The sequence below is a fragment of the Python bivittatus genome, unplaced genomic scaffold, assembly GCF_059951505.1.
Source record: "Python bivittatus isolate LINGU-HERP-01145 unplaced genomic scaffold, Pbiv_v1 ctg000020_np1212, whole genome shotgun sequence".
In the NCBI taxonomy this organism is placed as follows: domain Eukaryota; kingdom Metazoa; phylum Chordata; class Lepidosauria; order Squamata; family Pythonidae; genus Python; species Python bivittatus.
In genome coordinates this window covers 84,711,426-84,734,843 of record NW_028277030.1, presented here as the reverse complement: position 1 = coordinate 84,734,843, position 23,418 = coordinate 84,711,426, and the positions used below count along the sequence as shown (strand labels likewise).

Below are 23,418 nucleotides of genomic sequence, written 5' to 3'. Positions count from 1 at the left end.
GAAGCCAGCCAAAGGAGGATGTGTGAATGGACAGGGGTTTGGCTCAGTATTAGATTACATGGATTTTTGTGCAGAATGTAATGTGGTCTTTCTCCTAGTACCACTATAAGACTGAAAAAACTACTGCCTGAAATGCTGAAGCATCACTGCCAGTTAGCAGTAATGGGCTATATAAACCCATGGTCTGACTAAAAGACTATTTTAGAATATATATTCAGTAGAACTCATTCGTTCAGATGTGTTTAACCCAGAAAAGCAATAGCCTACTTCTCAGCATTCACAAGTACCCATCAGTTATAGGAGCCAATTGATGCAACATTTTATTCCCTTCCCCCATTTTTTTAAGGTGGAGGAGTCATAATAAAGCATCTTCATGAAGTTTTAATGATCATTTGGCTAAAATATAATGCCTGGAAGCTTCTTTTTCTTCATACCTCTCTATTGTGCACATCCTGAAATGCCTTTCAGGACTCTGCTGGGTGCTGTATAATTTATGCAGACAAGTCTTCTTACTGTATTTCAATCCCCCCTCCCTCCCCGGTAAAAACTTCATTCACTCTGTTTCATCCTCTGTGAATCCTGATGGAGCCTTTATTCATAGCAACATCCACAGCCTCAAACAATAGTTGGTTTCTTTTTACGGAAGTGACCTTAGACAGTGTCACACAGCATCTGGCACCAGATTACAGAAACTGCAACCATCACTTCTATATTATTTGGGAACTGGAGGAAATGCCAAAATCTTGGACAGAAATGTGAGAGAGACAGATCGTCAGACAGACAGACACATTCATTCTTAAGTGGAATCTTTTTCCTACCCTCACATGAAGAAGACTTTAGCTACAGCCAGGAGTATCTCCAAGTAGAAGCTGTAAAGGAATTTAGAGCTGACCTTGCAGAAGATATGTGCAAGCCATTCAGAAGAGACTTGGACAAGAGAGTACACAATCAAGAGATAGAAGGAAGCATGAGAAAGAAATTCACCTTGATTGTGTTTAGTATAAGAGGGGACCGAAAGAAACTTATGCTGGCTTTCAGGATTCTGTTCATAAATCCTATCCCAATAAAAAAGCATTCCTGGAATTCTGCAGTGTCTTCTTCTTAACCAGGCCTACCTCGAAGAGCTAATGGGAGTGGTGCTGGTGAAAAAAAGTCAAGATAATGACTGCAGCCATGCAATTGAAGCCTGGCCCTATTTCATGTGCCTTGATCACACAGTCAGGGCTGCCATCTTCGGTTGTTGTTTTTTTTTTAACCTCCTCCCCCTTCCTGCCGTAAGCTGTTGCCTTTCAGAAATGTTAGAATTCACCTCCCATAATCACAAGGTACAATAGTGAAAGGACTGATATATAATATTTAGTGGTATGGCTTGCAGCTTCTAATGAGAAGTGTCATGATCTCCTCATGAATATGTGTCACAGGAACAGAAGAATCCCATGGAGATTGGAGAGGACTATTCTCAGAACCAGCAAGGAAGAGCCAACTCCTTCTGTCTCTTGGGATCCCCCACATCTGGTACCAAGTAGTGCACTAATGACAAGAGTAATACAGAGGTGCAAGGCTTTGAGGCCATGCTACTTGAGCATAAAGGCATCCACAGAACTTCTCCCTACTACACTGTTCTCTTTCTAAAGCCAAATTTGGGTAGAATCTTTTCCTGCTGTAAGAAATTATGGGAAGGCAGGGAATGAGGCATTCAAAGATTTATCTCAGAAGAAACATCTGAGTCCAGATGTGAGAAACATAGGGAAAAGGTACTTCAAAGAAACTTTGCGTTAATTAACTCAATATAACTCAGGCTGGGACTTTATTTTTAACGTGGACAAGCATAAAACATAGCTTCCTGAAATCTACATTGCTCTTGCTTCTTTGGTCTTGCCAGCTATGTGGGGCTAGACAGCTGGGTCTGCGTAAAAGCCTTGAGCAAAAGGTAGTTAAGTGCTAAAGGAAACATCACCTCCACCAGTTTCTGGGCATGCTAGTAGAAGGGAACTTCTACTAGCATGCCCAGAAACTGGCCAAGCTTTCTTATCAGACGTTGGCATTGTTTCCACCTGTACTATTTCAAGGCCTGGGCTTGGCTTAGACTCCCATTGAAGCTTTTTCCCACTAATAGTGTACTTTGTATTCCTCACCTTAGATTGTAGACTACTTACCTTCTTGTTTTCTCCCGCATATAAAAGTGAGGGAAATGTTTCTCTCCAACTTTTCCTTGACAAAGAAACCCCCTTTCCCTTTTCTCTTCACACTTTTGTCTTCCCTTCTCCATCCTGTTCCTCTGAAAAGGGAGATTATTTGCAATGATTTCCAATAGACTTGCAATAGAATATTATAGTGTACGGTATTTGGTTGTACATGTGTGTTTCACATTATTCTGCCAATGACATTCAGATTTTTATAGCTAGTGAGCATGGTTAGATTTTGTTGAGTTGTTTAAGGGGCTCCCCCCCTCCCCTTTATCATCTCCCCCTTCCATATTTCATACTTCAGCAAACTTTGGGAATCCTGCTGATAATATTTATTTTTCATGTGTAGATGCTATTTGGTCTACATAAGGGTTGCATTTAGAAAATCTGTTATTGATATATAGGCTTGTGTTTTTATACCATAAAATTAGGCCACATTTGGATTTCATATTCTCTTTCATGATGTTTTTCTTCATATATGGCTTTAATCAATGTACAGTGTAAGAGGGACTTTAAAAACTATTCATCATAATATTATGCAAGAGTAGCTAGAACTATTTTAGCAAATGTTCCTCAGGTAATTGCTATTACCATGTATGGGGAAGTAGATCTTGCATGTTGAAAGAAATAACATCTTCACCATTCTGCTTCAGAAATGATTATTTCTCCCCCTCCTCTCCTCCCCAGATTTCCCAGCAATTGGCTTATGTCATTAGGTGATTTTGTTGGCAAATCTTACAATTTTGTGGAAAGTAGTAGAACTGCATATCCTTTGAAGAAGGTTCCCCAAAATAATCTTGAGGTTTTCCATGTTATCTTTCTGCCCTCCCTTTGTAAGGATTTTCATACATTCAAAATATTAACAAGCACTGGAAAATTTATTTTCCCCTCTGGTTGCTCTTTTCTTCAAAATGTGAGGGCTCCTTTCTTGAAAGGCTGGAGAGGAATTCAAGTTCCACTCATTTTAGTGTGAATGTGGCAGAGTACTGCAATTAAGTACTAAGTGAAAGCAGAAGCTTTTATCCTCCTCATGTCTGCTATGAAAAAAAGAGATATGAGTGCTAAGCCTGTGAAGTTCCTTCATTTCATTGAAAATAAAGGTTTCCCACTATGTCTGAATGGGCCCATTACTTTGAAGCATAACCAGCTGCAACAGTGGATTCAGGCCACTTGCGGTATCATGTAAATGACATTTTGAGTTCAATCAGAAAAAATGAGAGTGCTTTTAGAATTAATGTGGTTCTTCTTGCCATCATTTTGGGTTTGGCTCTGCTTTTTTTTTTTTAATTATCGATCAATGCAAATCTAGAATTACTGTTCCTTGGGGATTGTACTTTCTCTTTTATTGCCTTCATTTACCGAAATGGAACTGAAAGATGTACTCTGAGCTATTTAAATTAGATTTAGTATCTAATTATAATTTGTTTTAATCAAAGTAGAGCAGATGTTAGCACTCCATTGATATGCTTAAACTGATATATGGAAAACAAAATGACTGAAAGATGGGTGAGTGGTCTTAAGGCAAAAAAGAAAAGACAAACAGACTTTTTCAGGAACAGTGTTCCCCAACCTGGTGTACATTAGTTTGCTGAACAAGTACCTTCATTCCAAACAGGCAGTTCGCAGTGCTACTGGGGCTGATGGAAGTTGTAGTTCAACATACCTGGTGGCACCAACTGGGAACCATTGTTCTACTGATTCTGATTACTTTTACTGTTTGGGGTACATGACGTTCTTTATGGCTTTGAAGGAGATATATTTTCTGTGAAAGAGAAACATTTCCATGTCACCAATAGTAGGAATGGCAGTCTTGCTTTTTTACATCATTTTTAAAATTAGTCTGAGCAATAATATGGGGCAAAGAAAGTGGTGGCTGTATTTGAAAAAAAAATGGCGAATACATGGATATTAAAAAATCTGTACTGAGTCAAAGAGGCAACATCCTCCTCACAAAATTCTGTTGCAGACAATGCTCCACTTGGGATGCTTATTTGAATAGAATCCTACTTTATCACTCCCTTTTTGTGCAAAAAATTATAGCAAGAATGGATGTCTGAAGCTTCAGGACCACATGCAATTATTGAAAATCAATGCTAGTTTTCATTCCATTGTTAGGAAGGAAACAAACCGAAACCATTGCATACTAAAGCAGGCATAGCATTTTAATTCCATCCAAAATCCACTAAAAAGAAAAGAAACTCCACAGAATACTCTGGTCCTGCCCATTTGTGTGGCATTTCTCATTCATCTTACATAAGTGCTCCCTATAGTGTCAATATTGCCCCAATTCTGCTCCTAGCCATCAAAAAGTTGCCCAACCTCATTTACAGTATGAATCCTGAAGTTAAGCAGGAAGACAGACATCAGCATTCTGCTGAATAGCTGCTGATATTCTTATGTTTCCTCCTGAATTCTTTAAATTCAGTTAAAACATTTGGCTATTCTTATTCCTAGCAGCAGAATTCTCCATATCATGTTTAATTTATGGAAACCAAATAGCTTACTTAATGCTTCTTTATTTCTTTCCCTCTCCATCATTCTTTTAGACATTTAATGAAGTGGATGGTTTAAAAGTTCTTTACTTTTTATTGTTTTCTACATTTGATGTGTTAAATTTTACTTGGTGCATTACTGAGGAAATCTTTTGTAGCTGGCTGTCTGACAGTCATGAGATCCACAGGACTTTAGCACAATGCCTTTTCAGGTACATTTCTGTACACTTCCATGGGACTAGTGCAGACGATATTTTTACTGTATGACACAGCACAAGACTGGGGGTTCATTGAATGCTTTTAGATCATCATAAGAAAAGCCTTACTATTCACACCAAAAGTCCAGTGAATCTATTATGCTCTTTTAAATAGTGGCCCACAACTGGGAGGTCAAGAGATTCTTCCTTATGTTCATATATGTTCCACATATGGGGTGGAACATATATGAATTTGTAAGGAGAATGAATGAACATTCTACGTTGTTAGAATAAATATTGCAGACTATATGCCCTTTTTATATTTACACTGTTTCATGCTTCTTAGAATTTCTATTTTCTTCTCTCTTTTCAGTTTGAAATGTTGACAGGGTCGCTGCCGTTCCAGGGGAAAGACAGAAAGGAAACAATGGCACTCATTCTGAAGTGAGTAGCAAACTCCCAATTTGTATATCTACCTGTAGCTTATGTTCTTTTACTCAGAATAAACTTTTTGGATTAAATAGATTGCATTGTAGAAAATTTGAGAAATGACATTTCAAATGTATCTAAAATACATGTGACTAGTAGCAGAGGGACCATCCTTAATTAAGGAGCTGAAAACTCCAGCAGTTTATCAAAAGTCAAATCCACCTTTAATTCCAACTTGCAAGATGGGATCCTATTTAAATTATGGAGATATTCTGGGATGTCCCCAATGCTCAGTAGACTTTCCACTGCCCTACGAGGTAGCTTAGCATTGCTGCCTAAATCTAAGGCACAATGTATTGCATTATGAGTTGGATGTTCAAAACTTTAGTGAGGAGCTCATTGGCTAGCTGTGTGAAGTCTTGCCCTTGCCAAGAATAGATGAGAAATGTGATCTAGCAGAATTGTTGGATTAACAGTTGTTAAATTTGCACCTGAAAAATAGATAGATAGATAGACAGACAGACAGGAATATGCATGCATATAGAAGTGTAACCTAAGTTGGGAAACAACCAGTTCCAAAATCAATTCCAGCTTCTTCCACCCCCACCCCCACCCCCACTCCCTTTCCAATGCAGTTACTTAAGCACACACCTCATTAAACAAAGTTAATCTGTTCCTATTCTCTCTCTTTCCTCATTCCCAAGCATGCAGTGAAGACTGGTTACCGTGCCCTTCAGTCCTACATTTAACTATAAAAGGGTCTCTCTCTCTCCCCCCCCCACACACATCAATATCTTCATTGTTCATAATTTTGCAATACAGTTTCTAACTCAGAAAAGTATTTATAAAAATGTGGGCATTACAGAAAATATGCACAAACATGTTTAATAAAGAAAAGTACACACAAAAATGCATCTTATGGAAACACTGCTTGTAAAAAATAGGCATTCATATCCAATTACACTGTTCCCTTTCAAAGTAAGCAGCATTTGCAAAATACAGAAATAAGCTAAGAAATAATAAGCAAAATATATTACAGGTAAGGAATACAAAAAGATAAGGAAAACAAAAGAGGGGAAGGAAATAGGATTGGAATATGTCTGTTCTTCAATTCTGGAGGATGGTAAGCTTCAATATTTATCTTGGGCACTAGATGTAGAAATTAAACTGATTGGCACCAAGATACATTCCTGCCTAACTTCTCCACCAATGGTCATTTCCTTGCTGTAATGGCTCTGCATTCTGCACCTAACTTTTAAACTAGAACTGTTGTAAATGTTAAGTATGAATAGAAGCACATACCTATTTACACCATAATTTATATCTGGAAATAAGGTCAAACACAAATCTCAAATCAATAAAGGTTATGTAAGATTGTGACTTAGTAATATATTTTTGACCAGATGCTGCAGAATTAAGAGCATGGTCTAAAACTGAGCACCCAGCTCTGAAGCCTGCTTGCTCTGAAGCCAGAATGTTTCCTGATTTGACCCACTCAAAAAGTTTATTATATAAAGGGCTAGCATAGAATTTGCTTATTTTGCTAAGACGGCTAATAGACCAATAATTAGCAGGCAATCCTGGTTTCCATTTGTTTAGAATCAGTGCCTTACCATCTATACATGTGAATAGGGAGGCCAAAAAAATGGCCTTCAGCAGTAATGAGATCATTTCTTCTTGGCCTGAAATAATTGCTTATATTGCTTTTTCAGAGAAAACAAATCTTGGTGAACATATGAGAGGGATCATTTTTATATTTTTTAAAACAATTGACTAATTCCTCCTGGCACTCCAGATCAAACCAAGGTTGAGTGAAAGGTGAGGGATGACCCCTAGTATTTACACTTTTGCACTTATTGCTAAGGAGAAAATTGACAGAAAAGCCTTTTCACTACCCCCCTTTGAGTATGGCAAATCAGAATTGGGAAATTGCCTGAGACGTATTTTGGTAACTCTTTCTGCTGCACAGTCCACTTTGTATGAACTGGCCCTCTATCTACGTCTTCATTAATTGTAGAATTAAGTTCTGAAAAGGAGTCTTCAAAAGTTCTTAGTAACTATATTAGGAAAATTATCACTATCGGGACAACTGTCAATATAAGATTCTAACAGAAACAGGTGCAAACTTCTAGATATTATTGTATAATCAATAAAGGAGGGCCTCATACCTATCAACAGGCTAATAGCTACTTACAGACCTATTCAGTATAAATAAATCCAGCTTAGTTGCCAGCAGTGATTACTTCAGCAGAAGGATATAATGACAAAAAGTTACAGTATTTGAATAATCCTCTACCTCAGAAAATATGTCATTGACCTGCAAGTGTAGACAAAAGGGTAGGATGTAAACATTAATCAATAACAAGATCACATTGGTGAATTTAATTGCAACTGCCTGTACATATCATTCCAAGGAGTCTAATTTAAAAGCCCTGATATATGTCAGCTTACACCCCCACACAATTTACCATATCCTGCTGTGGGCACTGCAGCAAGCAAGAATGTTTTAAACCACTATGAAAGACATGGGCTTCCCAAGTTTTCTGGTGTAAGAGTATATTGAAGGTAGAAATATAATCCATAAATGCAATATCTTTTAGCTTAGCTCTCTACCCAGCCGTGTTCCAAGAGAGTAGCATCAGGATTTGCCTAGGGCTCTGAGTTGATGCATCTTCTTGGGAGTAATCCGTATGTCCTCTCATATTGACTAAAGCTTGAGGACTTTTTCCTACTTGAGGACTTGACCTCACCAATTTAATTGATGACTTTGTTTCACTCTTGGGTAGGACATTGTGTGAAAAATGGAAATGCTAGGGATTCTCCTACCCTGATGCAGTTGTACTCATGAGACGTGATTGTGCAGTGGCAGCCCTTACCCAGGGTGCCATAGACCTGGAAAGCCAACTAGATCTGCCTGCTTCATCTAAAAATGTGTTTCTGGGTAGTTGTTTTCCCTCTTTTAAGCTGGCAACTTATTTCAACCAATAGCCAACTTACCAAATTCAAAAAAGCCCTAACTCTAGCAAGATATGTCTTCCAATAGTTGCCCTTGAGGGGACATTTCAGAATATTCCATTCAAATAAATACTTTCCCGCCTATGTTGATGGAACTATTGAAATATTAAGCCATATTTTGTTCTATTGCTCTTATGATAAAGATGCCCAATTTTAGCTAATGCCCCCCACCTAGTCAGATTTTCAGGCCACCCAGATTCATTTTATTTACAGTTATTATTGTCTGGCCAATGTAATTTTATTTCTTTGAATATGGCTTTGGTTTACTATTTGTAAAATACGTTGCACTCTGATATTGATTTTTTAATCAATTTTGTTACAACTGTGGTTGCTGTCTCAGAACAGTGGGTTTTTTTTTCTTTTTGAATAGGTTAATGTACATAGCAAAGCTTATTGATTGAGTGTTCAAAAGGAAATATAAAATATGTACCATAGAAGAACTGCATACAAAGAATGTATGTTAAAAGAAGCATGCACAAAAATGCCTGTGAATTGTGTAGGGGTTTTTTTGTTGTTATTTTGCCAAATTCTAAACAGCATGGCTGAAAGAACTTGGAATCAGAAGAGAAGTTCCACAAAAAACAAGATTGACAGAACTGTTCATGGCTAACTCTCTCAAATAGAAATAATTATGACTTGATATATACAGCCACAATAAGAAGGAATGGCAAATTCTCTAAATAAGTTGCAGAGAGTTTTAAATTAAAATGTTTAATAAACTCAGTCTATAGAAAGCTTAAAAGTTCCTTTGAGAGTTCTGTATATTTTGGTGCATGTGTTTAATCATTTATATACATGGGTAGATTAAAAAAAATGCTTTTTATTCCTGCATTAAAATGTCCTGTTTTTTCAGAGCCAAGCTAGGAATGCCACAGTTTTTGAGCGTAGAAGCTCAGAGTTTACTGCGAGCTCTTTTCAAGAGGAATCCATCTAACAGATTAGGTATCTGAATTTATTTTATCACTGCCTAACACAGTGGCAAATCTCCCCAGTTGTTTTTCTCTTCAGTTAATTATCATTTAGTCTCATATACATGATGCAGCTGAACAGCGTACGATGGAGAGCTACAAGGTAATTTCACTTTAATTAATGACGTATTTCGGCCTGTTGGAAAGGATGATACACATGAATGGAAGCACAACAGCTAAACGTGTCATCCACTGACAGAGAATACCTGTCAGAACCAGATGCTAGAGACAAAGAGGAGCAGAACTGAGTTATATTTGTGTTCTCACATTTTTCCCATTGTGGGAAAAAAAATGTAATATGTTCAGCAAGATGTTTTTCTTTTAGTTCTGGTGTTTGCAATAGAATAAATGAAGCTTGATTTTGGCACGAATTGGGTAGGGATTCTTAACTACAAGTGGTACTTTGTTGCCTACCAAATATATGCCCAGAGGCAGTGGAATTCTCATCGCCTAATATTCTGCTCCCCATGAAATGTGTTCCCAGTTGTGACATTAGATAAGAGCACAACTTTTTTTTCAAACTTTTCCTGATCATTACTGGCCATTTTCTCACAGAATAGTAAGAATAATTAAGCTAAACAATTCCGGTGGTTTTATTATAAAGCAAAGGTATTGTCTTCTTTGAGTCACGTTCAACTCCTGGTGGTTTCATGGATATGCCCATGCAATCTTTATGTTATTTATTTGTTTACTTAGATTTCTGGATCACTCCACAAACAACTGTGAGCAATTTTCTTAGCATTAAAAGGGGTTTGTTATTACCGTCTTCTAAGAAGTTTCTGAACAGATTATTTTTCACTGAATAAGAAGTGAATGAAATTTGGGCATCTCCTTATATTTCTTTTAAAGAACTAGATATCAGATAATGGTTGACCCAAAAGCTATCTGGAGGAGAGATACAGAAGTGGATTTATGGATGGACAAGTTATGTGCCACATTTTGGATGTTTGTAATAACAATACTATTAATTGTATTGTTCACAATTTCCATTTCATAAATTTGAAATGGAAATAGGAAATAGGAAAACAAACATCTTGCTGAGGAGGGTGTTCCCCCCGCCCCATCTTTCCACTGAAATAGCCCCTGAACACAGTAGACTAAGTGCAAAGAACTGGAAACATTTCCTTCTGGGTCAAAGCTGTATTACTGGCTTTTTGTATAAATTCAAAATAACAAGAATTCAAACAAAGTGAATGAGTGGGTCCACCATGACTTACAGTACATCCTTACTCAACCCCTGGAGGAAGTGAGATGATAACCTACAAGACAGGAACATTCTGCTGCTCCCTGTGCTAGTATTTGGACAAGGAATTGTTAACAGGATTCTTGGCAGCTCATTTCATAACCATCTGGCTGAGCTATACATCTTGCATGTAATGATGCACTGAAGAGGAGAAAAAACTGCCTTGGATTTTCTTTCCCTCTGCTGCTGCTTAATTCTGAAAGTTTTTGCTAGAAATAGCAGTACAAAAGAGAAGAAAGAATAACCCTGTGTTTTAAATACATTATTTTGCATTTCTGACATTATTTATAAACTGCATGTCTCTCAGCTGCTGTGGGAAATTAAGGGAAACACACGCTTCCTGAAACCAAAATTGAAAAAGACTTAGAAGTAAAAAGGTCTATGAGCAATTAGCCCATCATTTGCCTAATTGCTTCAATCCAAATGAGATAATTCCCCCAGCTCTCTTGAATATTGTCTTGCTAGCTATGGCCTATGTCACCTTTTCTTTTAAAGGCATTATTTTGGTATTTTTCCCTAAGGGTACTGGTGAAATACTTCAAACAGAGATATATATGAATAATATTTTATTGGAATTTATGATCCAATTACATTGTTGACAAGATTGAAAACTGTGATTCAAGAAATGACTCATTCTCTCTTGTCTACTATGAATTCAGATGGGTGACCTTGGACAGGGGTCCCCAACCTTTTGGGGCTACAGGGGCATTTGGAAATGAGCAAACATATCGGGGGTGATCTTGCAAAATAACTGTCGGGGTTGTTCTCCATTCGCAAAAGGTTGCCATAGGGAGCATAGTCTTAAAAAAAGGTTTAGCCGAATGCTGCTTGCCATTCTCTCTAGTACTCCCCCTCACTTCCCTGCAAGTTGTTCTCAACTATCTTTGCCCGTTTTCTGGGTGAGCAGCCCACTTCCAAAGTAAGTATTAGACTGTGTCTTTTCCTTATTATTATATTCTAAGAAAGCTTGTAGAAACCATCTGAAGCCCAGAGGTATCCTTGAAAATAAGTATGAAAACGGATGCTAGTGCTTTGGTTTGCAGTATGCCAGCTTCCCACTTATTATAAAATCAGGAGGGACAGGGAATCTGTTGCTATCCAAAGAACTTATTGTGGGGCACACGAGAGCTGTCTTGTTAGGCTTGTTCTAAAGAGAGTTCCTTTCCTGATGCAGATAACAGGTACAAACTTGGAATAGGGTTCAGGCAAGCATTAGAGGGCAAAAGACTGAAGCTCCTCTATGCTTCTGTAGCATCACCCCAGTTCTTGATAATTACTTTAAAACCATTTACACAATTGCTAGTCATATGAAAAGTGCCATGTCTAATTTGGGCCATTATAACTTTACATAGTTACAAAGTTTAATTCTGAGCATAATCTGGCACAGAAATAAATTAGCAATGATAAAATAAAGGGTAGTGTTGAGGTTGACCAAATATTCACTTTTATGTATTACACAGACAACTTATTCAACAGAAAATACTTGTACTTCTTCCATCCAATATTTCTGCCCTCTGGTGTGATTACAGATTCTTCAAACAACTATTTTGTTTTAATAGGCACTGTATACTTTTTGGGTTCATATGTAAAATGTTAACTAATAACCTTTCCATAAAAGGTTCTGACTAGATTTTAGTTCTGAATTAGCTTAAAGCTAGTTCTAGATAGCTGGTGTGTTCATTACATCATCAAGAAATTTCATCAAGAACATTATCGACATCATCATGACATCATCAAGCCAAAATATATAGTTTCCCTCTTATTTAATTATTTTGCAGTGCAGCTGTATATTGCCATCATTTAAAGTAAATGCTCAATACAATTCACATCTGTAACAACTCCATGAGGCAAGCCTTGTTTTATGATTCTTAAGAGAAATGTAACCTGATTTATGTGTTTCATTGTTTTAAGGCAATCTTTCCTATCCTGATGTCCTCTGGGATCCATTTAATTATAACACCCATCATCTCTCACCATCATATCTGACTGGGGATTATTACAGTAGAATTGTAGTTCAATACCCCTGAATGGTAGTTATTTGTGGGAAATTGTTCTTAGATTACGGTGATTGATTTTTTAAAAAATTGCACATCTCCATTCTGTTTTTAGTTTTATGTGTAATGTGACCTTAGACCCTGACCTGAACCAATGTTCTGTCCAGGAGTTAATCGTGGTACTTGGTCATCAGATGCCAGAAATTTATGTTCCTTAAGTAAACTTGATTCTTTTAATCTTTGTGATAGTAAGAAAAATAATGCCATCGTATCAGGCATGGGTCATATAATGTTGCATGCCAATTAGTCATTTTTATGGCCAAGCTTGCTGGAGATTATGAGAATTGAGGCCAAGCAAATCTAAAAGTGTGGTCTAGCTGAAAGATTTGAGTGCACATGGAATTTTTATGCTTGTTGTTTTTTGTTCAGAATGTGTAATGATTCAAAGGCCAAGAACAAAAATATCAGGTCTCTCACAACTTTTAAGCCTTCCTCTTTGTGCAAGAGACAGATAGCCACAGTCAAGATGCAACCAGTAGGATCTGTGTGTTCAGTGATCTCTCACTAGCAAATGATGAGGCAAGACTACAGGGGAGCCATTTCTGAGCACCAGTCAAACAAATGTAGAGAACATCACTTGTCTAGTAGTTATCATATTCTATACAGCCATTTATTGATAGGCTTTTAACCAAGCAACTTCTTCCCCAGAAAGTACAAATGTTCAAAAGGAAAGGGGCAGTATTGTGAAGGACATAATACGCTTCCAGACAACTTCTTTGATTGCAGTACTTTTTAAATACCACTGAAGAAAAAGGAAATTGCTTGAACAAAATGCTCAGTTCACAGGCTCAGCCTCCAAACTGCTGCATAGTCACTCCTACTTCTAAGTGCTCTTTTCCAGTAGGATAACAGATGCCACTATTAAATATATGGCTCAGTCAAATCCAAGTTGTTTAATGATTTTTGAGCACCTGTTGATGTTCTTAAAAATGCTGAATCAAAGAAACTAAACAGATTGAAAAGAAGAGAGGCACAAATAGAATGGAAGAAATTGAAGTTCTTCATCTTCTGTTCTACTCAGAAAAGGCAGAAATGTCCAGTGTTGGCTGAGAATTATGGGAGTTCTAATGTACATCTGGAGCTGTGTGAGCCTGTACTGGAGGAAATTTCTTCAGTTTTCTATAAACTACAAAACAAGCAATCACAGCACAGATGCAATTCTGTTAATGCCACACTTAAACATTTTAAAATTATGGAGCCATTTTAATTTGGAATTTGGAGGCAGCCTGGAATTAAACGTTCTGTTAAATATTTTAATAGCTTGAATATTAAGGTGAGGATTAGATACATATTTGTCTATGTATTAAGCAAATGTGTTTTCTGTACTTTGAGAAGGGCAAGGCTTTGTACATTGGTGCCCCAGTCCCAGTCCACTTTATCCTTTTAAATGCAGAATGAGCTATGAGATGGCCTAAACTCAAAGAGTATCTACTGAACTTTGTAACTTGATATGGGGATTTGAACTGGGCTCTCAATCGAACTAGTCCCACTCTTGGTTTATATGTTGTATTTTTGTCAGTAATTCAGTGATTATAATATTCTGCTTTACTACTCAAAGGAAATTAACAACAATAATAATTCAATACAACAATTAACAATAATTCAACAATATTCCCAAAACTTCTCCTCTGTTGTTTACAATTCCACTTCTCTTGATGGGGAGTTATAAAAGAAACACTCAAAAACAACCTTGTGGTTTGACACCTTATGTGTCTCCTTTTCATTACCTTGGCAGGTGCTGGCCTTGATGGAGTTGAAGAGATTAAACGTCATCCCTTTTTTGCTACCGTTGACTGGAATGTAAGTAATTTACTCAAGTGATTTATTGCATGGTGTGATTAATTAATCATGCAGCCAATTTAAACATTCTCCTAGCAAAGGGCAACCCAACGCTAGTATTCTAAACAATTTTTGGCCATTCCAAATGCCCTAAGCAATTTAATAGCAGCAAAAGCCTTTTCTAGATATAACTCAACATCCTCTAGGTATGTCAGACTCTAAATCTCCAGCCTGCAGGAACATTCAGATAGATTGAAATCCTATCCATCTGGAGAGCACTCAGGGGCCCCACTAGAGCACTTTGGTGATATGGTGAAGAATATAAAGAGGGCTTCTGCTGCTAAATGGTGGCCAAGGAGGATGAGGACACAAGGCTTTGTAAACAAGCATCATTTAATGGCGAAATCTTAGAAAAAAACTTATTGTAGTCTGGGTCAGCTATGGAGCTAATGAAAGGGCAGGGCAGCAGTACCCAAGCCAGGCCTGATAGTCGTAGGCAATATCCTGCCACCCTGCTTCTGTCACTATCTAGTGATGCCTGCTAAGGATTTTTCATTGGTTACCAGAGGCTGCTATTGCTTTTATACTGTGAGTTTTATAAAGGGTACGGCTCCTTATGGCTGGAAGGATGTCAGCAGCGCTAGCCATTTGAAGACACTGGACATCTGTTCTGTCTTTCTCTCCCTAATAGTTTTGCATGGAAGGAAGAAGTCATAAGAAGATGTAGGAAGACACAGAGACAGTTTTGTTTGTACACCTCCCCAAACTTTGGAAGCGGTTTTATGAATATCCTCCACATGATTTCAAAATGTCAGATAGGCTCCTGGTCCATAAAGGCTGCCTATCTCAGGGATACCTTATCCAGAAGTAGACATTGTACTGGGGTACTGCTCTGCCATGAAATACATGAGGGATATAAAGTGAGTGGTATGAGATTGCAAAGTGTGAATACCTGGAGAGGAGAATAACAACAACAACAACAACAACAACAACTTAAAAAAAACATAAGGACTGCATTTCCTTGCATGGTATAATCTTGTGAGATTTAATAACCAGCAGTGGCAGGGCTGGATCTAAAAGTGGCCATGCCCCTTTTTTCTCTTTCTCTTTGTGCCACTTCCCTTTCTCTAAGCAAGAGGCTACTGAAGTACAGAAAAGGGGTTCTTGCAGGGATCTGAACTGATTGCTTGGAAAAATCTTTTGAAGTTACACTAAAGACTTAAATGCCCCCTCACCCCCTCCAATAAAACTTATCAGTGCCAGTGTTTGCTCTGACTTGCTTCATTATATTTCCTGTTTGGAGAAAAATTCTGTACAACAGCCTAGAATCTGTAATACTTAGGGCAGAGACATCAGAATTAAGGATGTATGAATAGCATGCAATCTGAATTGCTGAGTCTGTTCAAAGTATTGATCTGATTAAAAGTCTGTACATGCTTGTGTAAAAGTTCATCTCGTCACTTAATTGATGTGAAGGCATTCAGTTCAACACATCAGAATGACTCAGCGGTTCAGTCTAACTGCCTTCTAATTGAACCTTCACATTTCCTGATAGAAACATAATAGAAAGTAAACCAGCATCACAAACCTCTTTGCAATTAATAATCACATTTATGTTTGTGGATATTTGCGAAATTCGATTGAAAACTAGGCTGTCATATAACACAGAACAAAGACAATATATCATCGTTTAATTAGAAATGAAGATATAGTCAATATTGTCTGTGGCCAAGGTTGGCACCTAAAAAAATATGAGCTGTGCATTCAGAGATGCACAGCCTTGTAAACTTAATTGATACTGAGTATGGTAATATGACTGTTAGGCAGTCAGATATTTAATAATTTTCCCCTTCTTTCACATTAATTGTTCTAATTTGGTAATTACTTTAGAAGTCTGTAAAGATTGTATCCAAGGATTTGGGGAGGTCCTATGTGACCCCAAATCGCAGTTTGTGCACTTGATTTAATTAAATAGAAATACGTTGATTTCCTAGTCTTCTGTTAAGAGAGAGAGAGAGATGATCATACATTGATCCTAAAAGGGAAAAAAACCTCCATGAAATCAGAGGGGCTTATTTTCACATAATTCAACATATAATTCAAAAATAAGTTTCTCTGGAATCCATCCAGATTGATGATGAATAATGTCCTTATATGAATATTTCAGCCTGATTGCATTTACAGCATAAGCTTTTCTTTCTATCTATATTTTGGCAATACCACTTTAAAGTTTTGGAGAGAAGGGTTTCAATGTAGTTTTAATAATGCTTTTAAATAGCAGATAATCACTTGACTTTATAATTTTCAGAACATGAACCAGCCTTAGTTCTGAGGCTAGTTCTGTCTGTCTTATAATGAGGCTTCCAGCTGCTAAAAAAGACAGCTCTTCTTCATTGATAAGAAAAGGATTAACAAAGAGGAATGGAGCCAGTAAAAGTGCTTGGTTTATCCTGGTCACTATTGTTATGGAAAAGGTCAGCTGTGACCTTAGTTTTTATGCCTCAACCAGAGGCTTTGTATGCTTTTGTGAATCCCTCACAGAATTTGATATGCACCAGTCCTAAAGAGTCAAGGTAGGAATAACAATATTTTTGATTAAGAAGAAAACCTCCCTTACAATCACTGTTGGATATGTCCTAAAATATTAAACAGATTTTCATGAAATAGTTATAAGAAAAGCAGTACCTTTTTAAATGTCCTCATCATTGCTATAGCATTTCTACCATTCTAAGGAACTTGTCAGAAACATTGAAAATTAAAATAATCCTGTGCAATTCTCATTATTATTGCTGAGAATTAGCTATAGAGTGTAAGACTGCCAATTAATTAGACAGTTTGTGTTTAAACAGCAAAACATGAACTGTTACTTATAATGAAACCTGTAATGTTTTGACAGTGTTTAATAGAGTAATCTCGGATTCTTATTATACCAGAACCAGTGATATATCGCCACACTACTTGTGAAACGGGTGCTGTGTTTAATGCATGATCAGTCTTGGGTGCACTATTTTTAACGCATAAAACTGATCTGTTCACAGCATCCTCAGAAATTCCACTAGAGTTCATCAATTAGGGTGTGCTGGCAGAGACCCACACACACCAGGCAGACACAAAGGAGACAAGTCAAGGGCATTCCTGTCATACTTCCAGCATTCAAGTAACTCAGAAAACCAGGTAGCAGCTGAAGGAATACTACTGTGGCACTACTTAGAGTAGTAATGTAATCCAGCTCAAAACTCCATGAGCATAAGATATGGAAGATACAGAAGGAACAAAGTAAATGGAGCAAACAAGTAAGAAAGGGGGGGTTGTGGTGGAGTCTGCAGAGATGATAGATATTGACCCACAGACCGCGTAGTCCATCCACAGCACTTTCACTACAGCCCTTATCTTTCCTCTTTTCTTAGGAACCCAGGCTCCAGCACGGGAAGTAAATTATTCTATTTCACAAGGCTGTGCTGCAGTTCAGATTCAGTCTCCCAAAGGTGCTTCAGGGTGCAAACGAAGGACTGTGCAGCACTTTAAAGCAGCTGTATTTTTTCCTGGGATTGCAAGGCAGCAGAAATGGCACAGATGATGTGATGTGTATGGTTCAAAGCACCTTTTGGAGACAGAATTTGAAGCACTGCACAACCCTAATATTTTATCCTTAAAGACACCTGCTTTTGCTACACCTGGTACAAAGGTTTTAGGGAAGAACGGAGGTTTTGCCCAGCTTTGCTGGCCAAGAAATATATTCATCAGAAATATGATCCTAAATTAATGGCAGAAATAATTTATGCTTATTAAGATAGAGAGGGAAACCTGGCTATCAGATCAAAAATCATGCCTTTATTTGGCATCTATTGACAGAATAATGTTGATGATGAAAAAAGTCCAAAGATAACATTTTAGAAGGGAATTAATCCTTGCGCCTGCTTATTGGAGTATATATGTGAGGAGGGGGGTGGGCGTCTGTATTTGTGACAAGTGCATTGTTCATGAAAATCATTCCTTTATTACTATATTAAGGAACATTTTTTATTGCTATGAGTCACTATCTTTCTATTTCTGGAAGGCACCTGAAGATCAGCTCAGTCTTCATAAATGTCATTAGCAGAATGCACACATTTAAACAGGATGGGAATGAATACCTGGGAGAAAAGAGCATAGGGGTTTGCTGCCCCTGCTTCAGTTTCCATACACGGCTTAGGATGTGTGCAGAGGAACTGCCTCTCCATAATAGCCTGCAAAAATGGAAGGCAGAGATTGCAGGCATCGGATCTGTTTTCACTGGGATATATGCCTTGAGTTCTTTGTAAACAAGTCCTGATCAATGCATCCTTCCTACCCAATACATACTATATAGGACCGGCAGGTGCAACCTTGCTATTCTTAATCATTTCTACCGGGGGCATTCAGGGCAGGAAATGACTACATACTCTTGGATTTAATTAAAATGAATTTCCTGGTTGAGGATGCTTACCAGGTGCATGCTGAGGTTGTTGATATGACTGTCTCTCAAGTTCTACCTATTTTTAAAGCTAAAGTTGAGTTATATCAGGTGTTCTTTGATTCATGAGGAAGGATATTGCTCAGTATGTGATTCTTAGGGATTTCCTTATTTTCTTCTGTAGTGTGCTCATTCAGATCACAGCAGAGCAAGTGCTTATAGCTCCTCAAGCTTGCAGTGGACTCCTGAGCAAAGATGTTGGCCACTTAGAACAAGAAATAGACTTCGTAAAGAAATATGTAACTGACAGTTCATGAAGGCAGCATTTCAAATGGCATCCAAATCTATTTGTCAAAGCTAATAAAACAGTTGTGATGAAAATCTTAGGGAGGAAGGATGCTATTTCTTCTTCCCCCACTTAGAAAATTGTTTTGAATAGTTTTAAATGAATGTTTCATTATCATTATTTTAACACACTTTAGAAACCTTTTTCTTAAAGTTGATTTCATCACCTGAATGGGAGGTGATGTATCTTTACCCTTACATGTGTATCTGATGTATCCTTTCCATAGATACCCACACATGAATGAACTTCTTCAGGGAGGACTTGATACAGTTCAAAACCCTGATAGTATATAGTCCGGTTTAAGATGTGAAACAGAGGATCTGTGAGACAAAGGCAAATTAATAAATGCTTGATTCCCAGATATTCAAATATCACTTCCAAACGTTATCCTTCATCTTCCACGCCAAATGGTTCTCTCAATTACTAAAATTTATAATTTGTATTACACATATCAGTGTGTAAAGTGCTTTATAAATACCATATTATAATCCCTATGTTTGTTTATGTATTCAATAAGTGTTCAGTTCAAGGTGGTGAATATAACACAATGGGCTGATCTCTTGAACTGGGATCGATAAGTCTGAGCAGTGGGCTTATATATTTAAAAACCAGAGATCAAACCGATATGTATTTGCCCATATTTATGGCAGTTGATAAATGAATGTATCATTTTATTACAATGGTTGATACTGTGTATGGGCCAACATCTGCATTATCATTTTAATTGAGGCTGATGAAAATTTCACTAAAGACAAAATATGGTGAGCACGTTTTGCGTGTGTGAAAATGCTCCCCTTTCCCCTGACTATCTATCTATCTATCTATCTATCTATCTATCTATCTATCTATCTATCTATCTATCTATCGATTGATTGAATTTGTATGCCGTCCATCTCCCCTGGAAGGTGACTTTGGGTGGCTCAATGAATGAACTATACCAATAAAAATCAGGATATTGTTTTTCAAGTAATTTCATACATGCAGATATAGTTAAAACTTCTTAAAAGCACAGTTCTATATTTCCACCAGGAAAACAAGCCTAGTTGATTGTCATGGAAACTCAGTGTAAGTGGGAAAAGTATTGCAGCCTCGTACTTTCTCTTGTGTGATGCTGCTAAGTATAAAACGTCCCTCCCCCTGTATTAAACATGACATGCATTTCACAAAGCCAGAATGCAGCAAGCATATAAAACATCTTTCTTGATTTGCTGTTCCTTTATTCGGCTTTCTGCATTAAAAAGTATTATTTTAATAATGATTGCTTATTAAGGATTAGGCTTACAGCCTATTTTCTTACTCAAAGGTCCCTCAAGGCAAGAGGATTAACTTCTGTTTTGCTTTGCTCTTGTGTAGAAACTATACAGGAAAGAAATCAAGCCACCATTTAAACCTGCAGTGGGGCGGCCAGAGGACACTTTTCATTTTGATCCTGAATTCACATCACGGACCCCAACAGGTACTCACCAAGGAAATGCATCAGTAGATTTGCCTTTTTTTTTTTTCATTTAAATGCCAATATTCCTGAAGGATCTGATTTTTAAAAAATGTCAGCCAAACCTAGCCAAAATATATCTAGGTAGAGTTTAAGAATTACCTTCCTCTACTATTTGCAAAATGCAGGTGGGGTAAAGCTTACATGGGGATTTGAAGATTAGATTATAAATGTAATGGGTATGTTTTGACAAAGAATTATTCCTACTTAATGCATTAAAAACTAGCACTTATGATACTCTTATTATTCCTAAGACCAGAGATAGATTGGGAGTTATCTATTTTTCATTTCTTTTTTCTTTTTCTTTTTCTTTTACTTTATCTCACTTTTTCTTTTTCTTTTCTTTATAATTTGTATTTTCAATTTTCTTTTTCATTTCTAGCTTTTAACTTTACCTTCCTCTCTATCTCTTTTTCTTATTTATTTATTTATTTATTTATTTATTTATTTATTTATTAGATTCTTATAGCCGCCCATCTCAAATGGGTGGGTCAATTTCAACTCTGGGTGGCTTACAACTTTAAAATAAAAACATTTAAAAACATAAGACCCACCATAGCTGAGAATTATAAATCATAAACAGCAATCAACATAACCAGGAGACAGACACCTTCATACATCCAGGGACCCAGGCTTAAGCACAGAACCACATCTCCAAGGCCTTCTAGAAGCCAACGGGACAAAGCCAATCTGATCTCTGAAGGGATGATATTCCAGAGGACGGATGCCACAGGAGAAAAGGCTCTCCTCCTAGACTTTGCCAGCTGACATTCCTTGGCAGTTGGGAAGCATGTTCCTTCTGCCTGATTAGATAGGATGGGTATAAACAATGCATTATTAATCCTTTGTAAGTGATTTTTATGGCTGGATGACTCTGAGGAGTCACTGCTATATTTTCAAATTTGCCGTTGCTTCCAGAAGAATCTGCTACCATGTAATCACATAGACTCGCTGTTGGAATTTTATGGCATGGCTTAATCTTCCACTTGCCATCTGCCCATGTCTTCCCACAATTTCTTCCTAATGTTTCTTGCTAGCATTTGGAGTGATCCATCTGGAAGGACTGTCCAGGCTCTTTGAGGTTCTGTATTACTACACAATTGCTTCCCATTAATTCTTTCACTGTATGCACTACTGCAAACGCTTTTACGTTTAAATTCTGCACTGCCACAAATTCTGAGACTGGCTAAACATTACGTGCAAAGGCTTGTACAAGCAGTTGTGCAGTTTTCATGGTAAAAAAAGAAAAGTATGGGCAGTTTGTGTTCTTCTGGTATCTAAAAAGTTTAAAGGCTATTATTGGCAGAGAGTCACTGGGTTCCTCTTAATTCTCCTTTTTGACAGCTGATCTCACTATCTCAGTATATTCAGAGCTGCCACTCAGGAAATTCTCTTGCAGCTTTATGTTCAAGCAAAGATTGGGAAGACCTTTCAAATGGAGAAGTATGCATGCCACCATGTTGAAAATAGCACGCGTGGTTGTAGTGTGGAAATTGCTTCTTTATAATATTGGCTAGGGAGCATAGTGCTGGGATTCACTGAATGAAGAAATGGTTTGGAATCTCCAGATGCCCTGTTCCTTGGGTCACCTCTCCCCTGCTCTTCAGATTCCCCAGGTGTCCCTCCAAGTGCCAATGCTCATCATCTCTTCAGAGGATTCAGCTTTGTGGCATCCAGCTTGGTGCAGGAACCTGTACAGCAAGAACCACATAAAGTCACAGTTCATCCAATTGTACAGGTATGAACTTGGCTGTATAGTTGTTATACTTCTTTCACTTCATCTAGATGTATTACTATAACATAAAGAACATAAGAAAAACAGGGTTAGAGCAGTAACTGTCTAACCAAGAGTCAAATCTTCCTTCAGCCATGGAAACACATTGGGGTGACTTTCAGCTAGTCTTTTTCTCACAACTCAGTCTACCTCACAGACTTGTTGTGGACTAAAATTGGAGGATTATGTATTTCACTTCGTGGAGGAAAGACATGATATAAATTTAATAATAATAATAATAATAATCTTCTTTTAGACTTAAGTTGGTATCATCATCTTAGAGAAGTGAATTTCTGAGTTTGGCTATGTACTTATGAACAAGTTCTTTATTATCAGAATGACTTTAAATGCCAAAAAAATGTCCACTGTTTCAGGGAATGTCTCAATAGAAATGGTCATTGCATCCAAATTCCACTAAATGGAGTCTGTTGAATTGAGATTTCGTTGTAATTCAAATAGTCCAAAATTTCTGTAACTTGTAGAAACCCCATTTACAAAAATGTCAGATTCAGTCCTTTAGTTCTGCTTGCACAAGCAGGGATGTGTAACCACAAGCACCTTCATAGTTCATTATGACTTTATTACCCTAAATATCTTTTGTGCTTTTCCTGCTATTTCTTTTGCTTGTGCAACTTTCAGCATAGAGGTTTAGGCATTCTGGTATCCTCCAAATATTTTAGACAGCCCCAGGCAAAAGGGATCATGGCTGTAGACTGTGGGATTTATAGTCAAAATCATTGCTTTTTCCTGCTGTAGCAGAACACACATGCATAAGCAGATCATTGCCACTACTTGTATTTTTCTCCAAGCATTAAGTCAAATCAATCGCTCGTTCTATTTCTAGGAAAGAATTCAAGCCCTTTAGTCAAGCCTTTTTCAGCTGAACTGGTTGAAAGTGTTTTTTCAGTATCAGTTTTTAATTGTTTGTTAGCTACCTTGAGGGCATTCTATATAGAAAAGTGGGATAATAGTTACAATAATCTTCTATTTTTTAAATAATTTCCATGTCGT

At 37.4% G+C, this 23,418-nt stretch overlaps 1 protein-coding gene and 1 long non-coding RNA gene across 2 annotated transcripts in view; one reads left to right on the top strand and one right to left on the bottom strand.

Moving 5' to 3' along the window:
• LOC148217117 (uncharacterized) overlaps positions 1–23,418 on the bottom strand; it is a 71,104-nt gene that overhangs the window by 13,771 nt on the left and 33,915 nt on the right. Inside the window, exons 2-3 of the long non-coding RNA XR_015796580.1 lie at positions 3,850–3,948; positions 2,157–2,278 (exon numbers count right to left, since the gene is read on the bottom strand). This is a non-coding gene — a long non-coding RNA (uncharacterized LOC148217117). The remainder of the gene's footprint in view (positions 1–2,156; positions 2,279–3,849; positions 3,949–23,418) is intronic.
• RPS6KA2 (ribosomal protein S6 kinase A2) overlaps positions 1–23,418 on the top strand; it is a 128,286-nt gene that overhangs the window by 78,248 nt on the left and 26,620 nt on the right. The window contains exons 9-13 of the mRNA XM_007420488.3: positions 5,249–5,319; positions 9,173–9,261; positions 14,320–14,384; positions 20,495–20,597; positions 22,241–22,371. Of these exons, the coding sequence (XP_007420550.1) occupies positions 5,249–5,319; positions 9,173–9,261; positions 14,320–14,384; positions 20,495–20,597; positions 22,241–22,371 (459 nt within the window). The remainder of the gene's footprint in view (positions 1–5,248; positions 5,320–9,172; positions 9,262–14,319; positions 14,385–20,494; positions 20,598–22,240; positions 22,372–23,418) is intronic.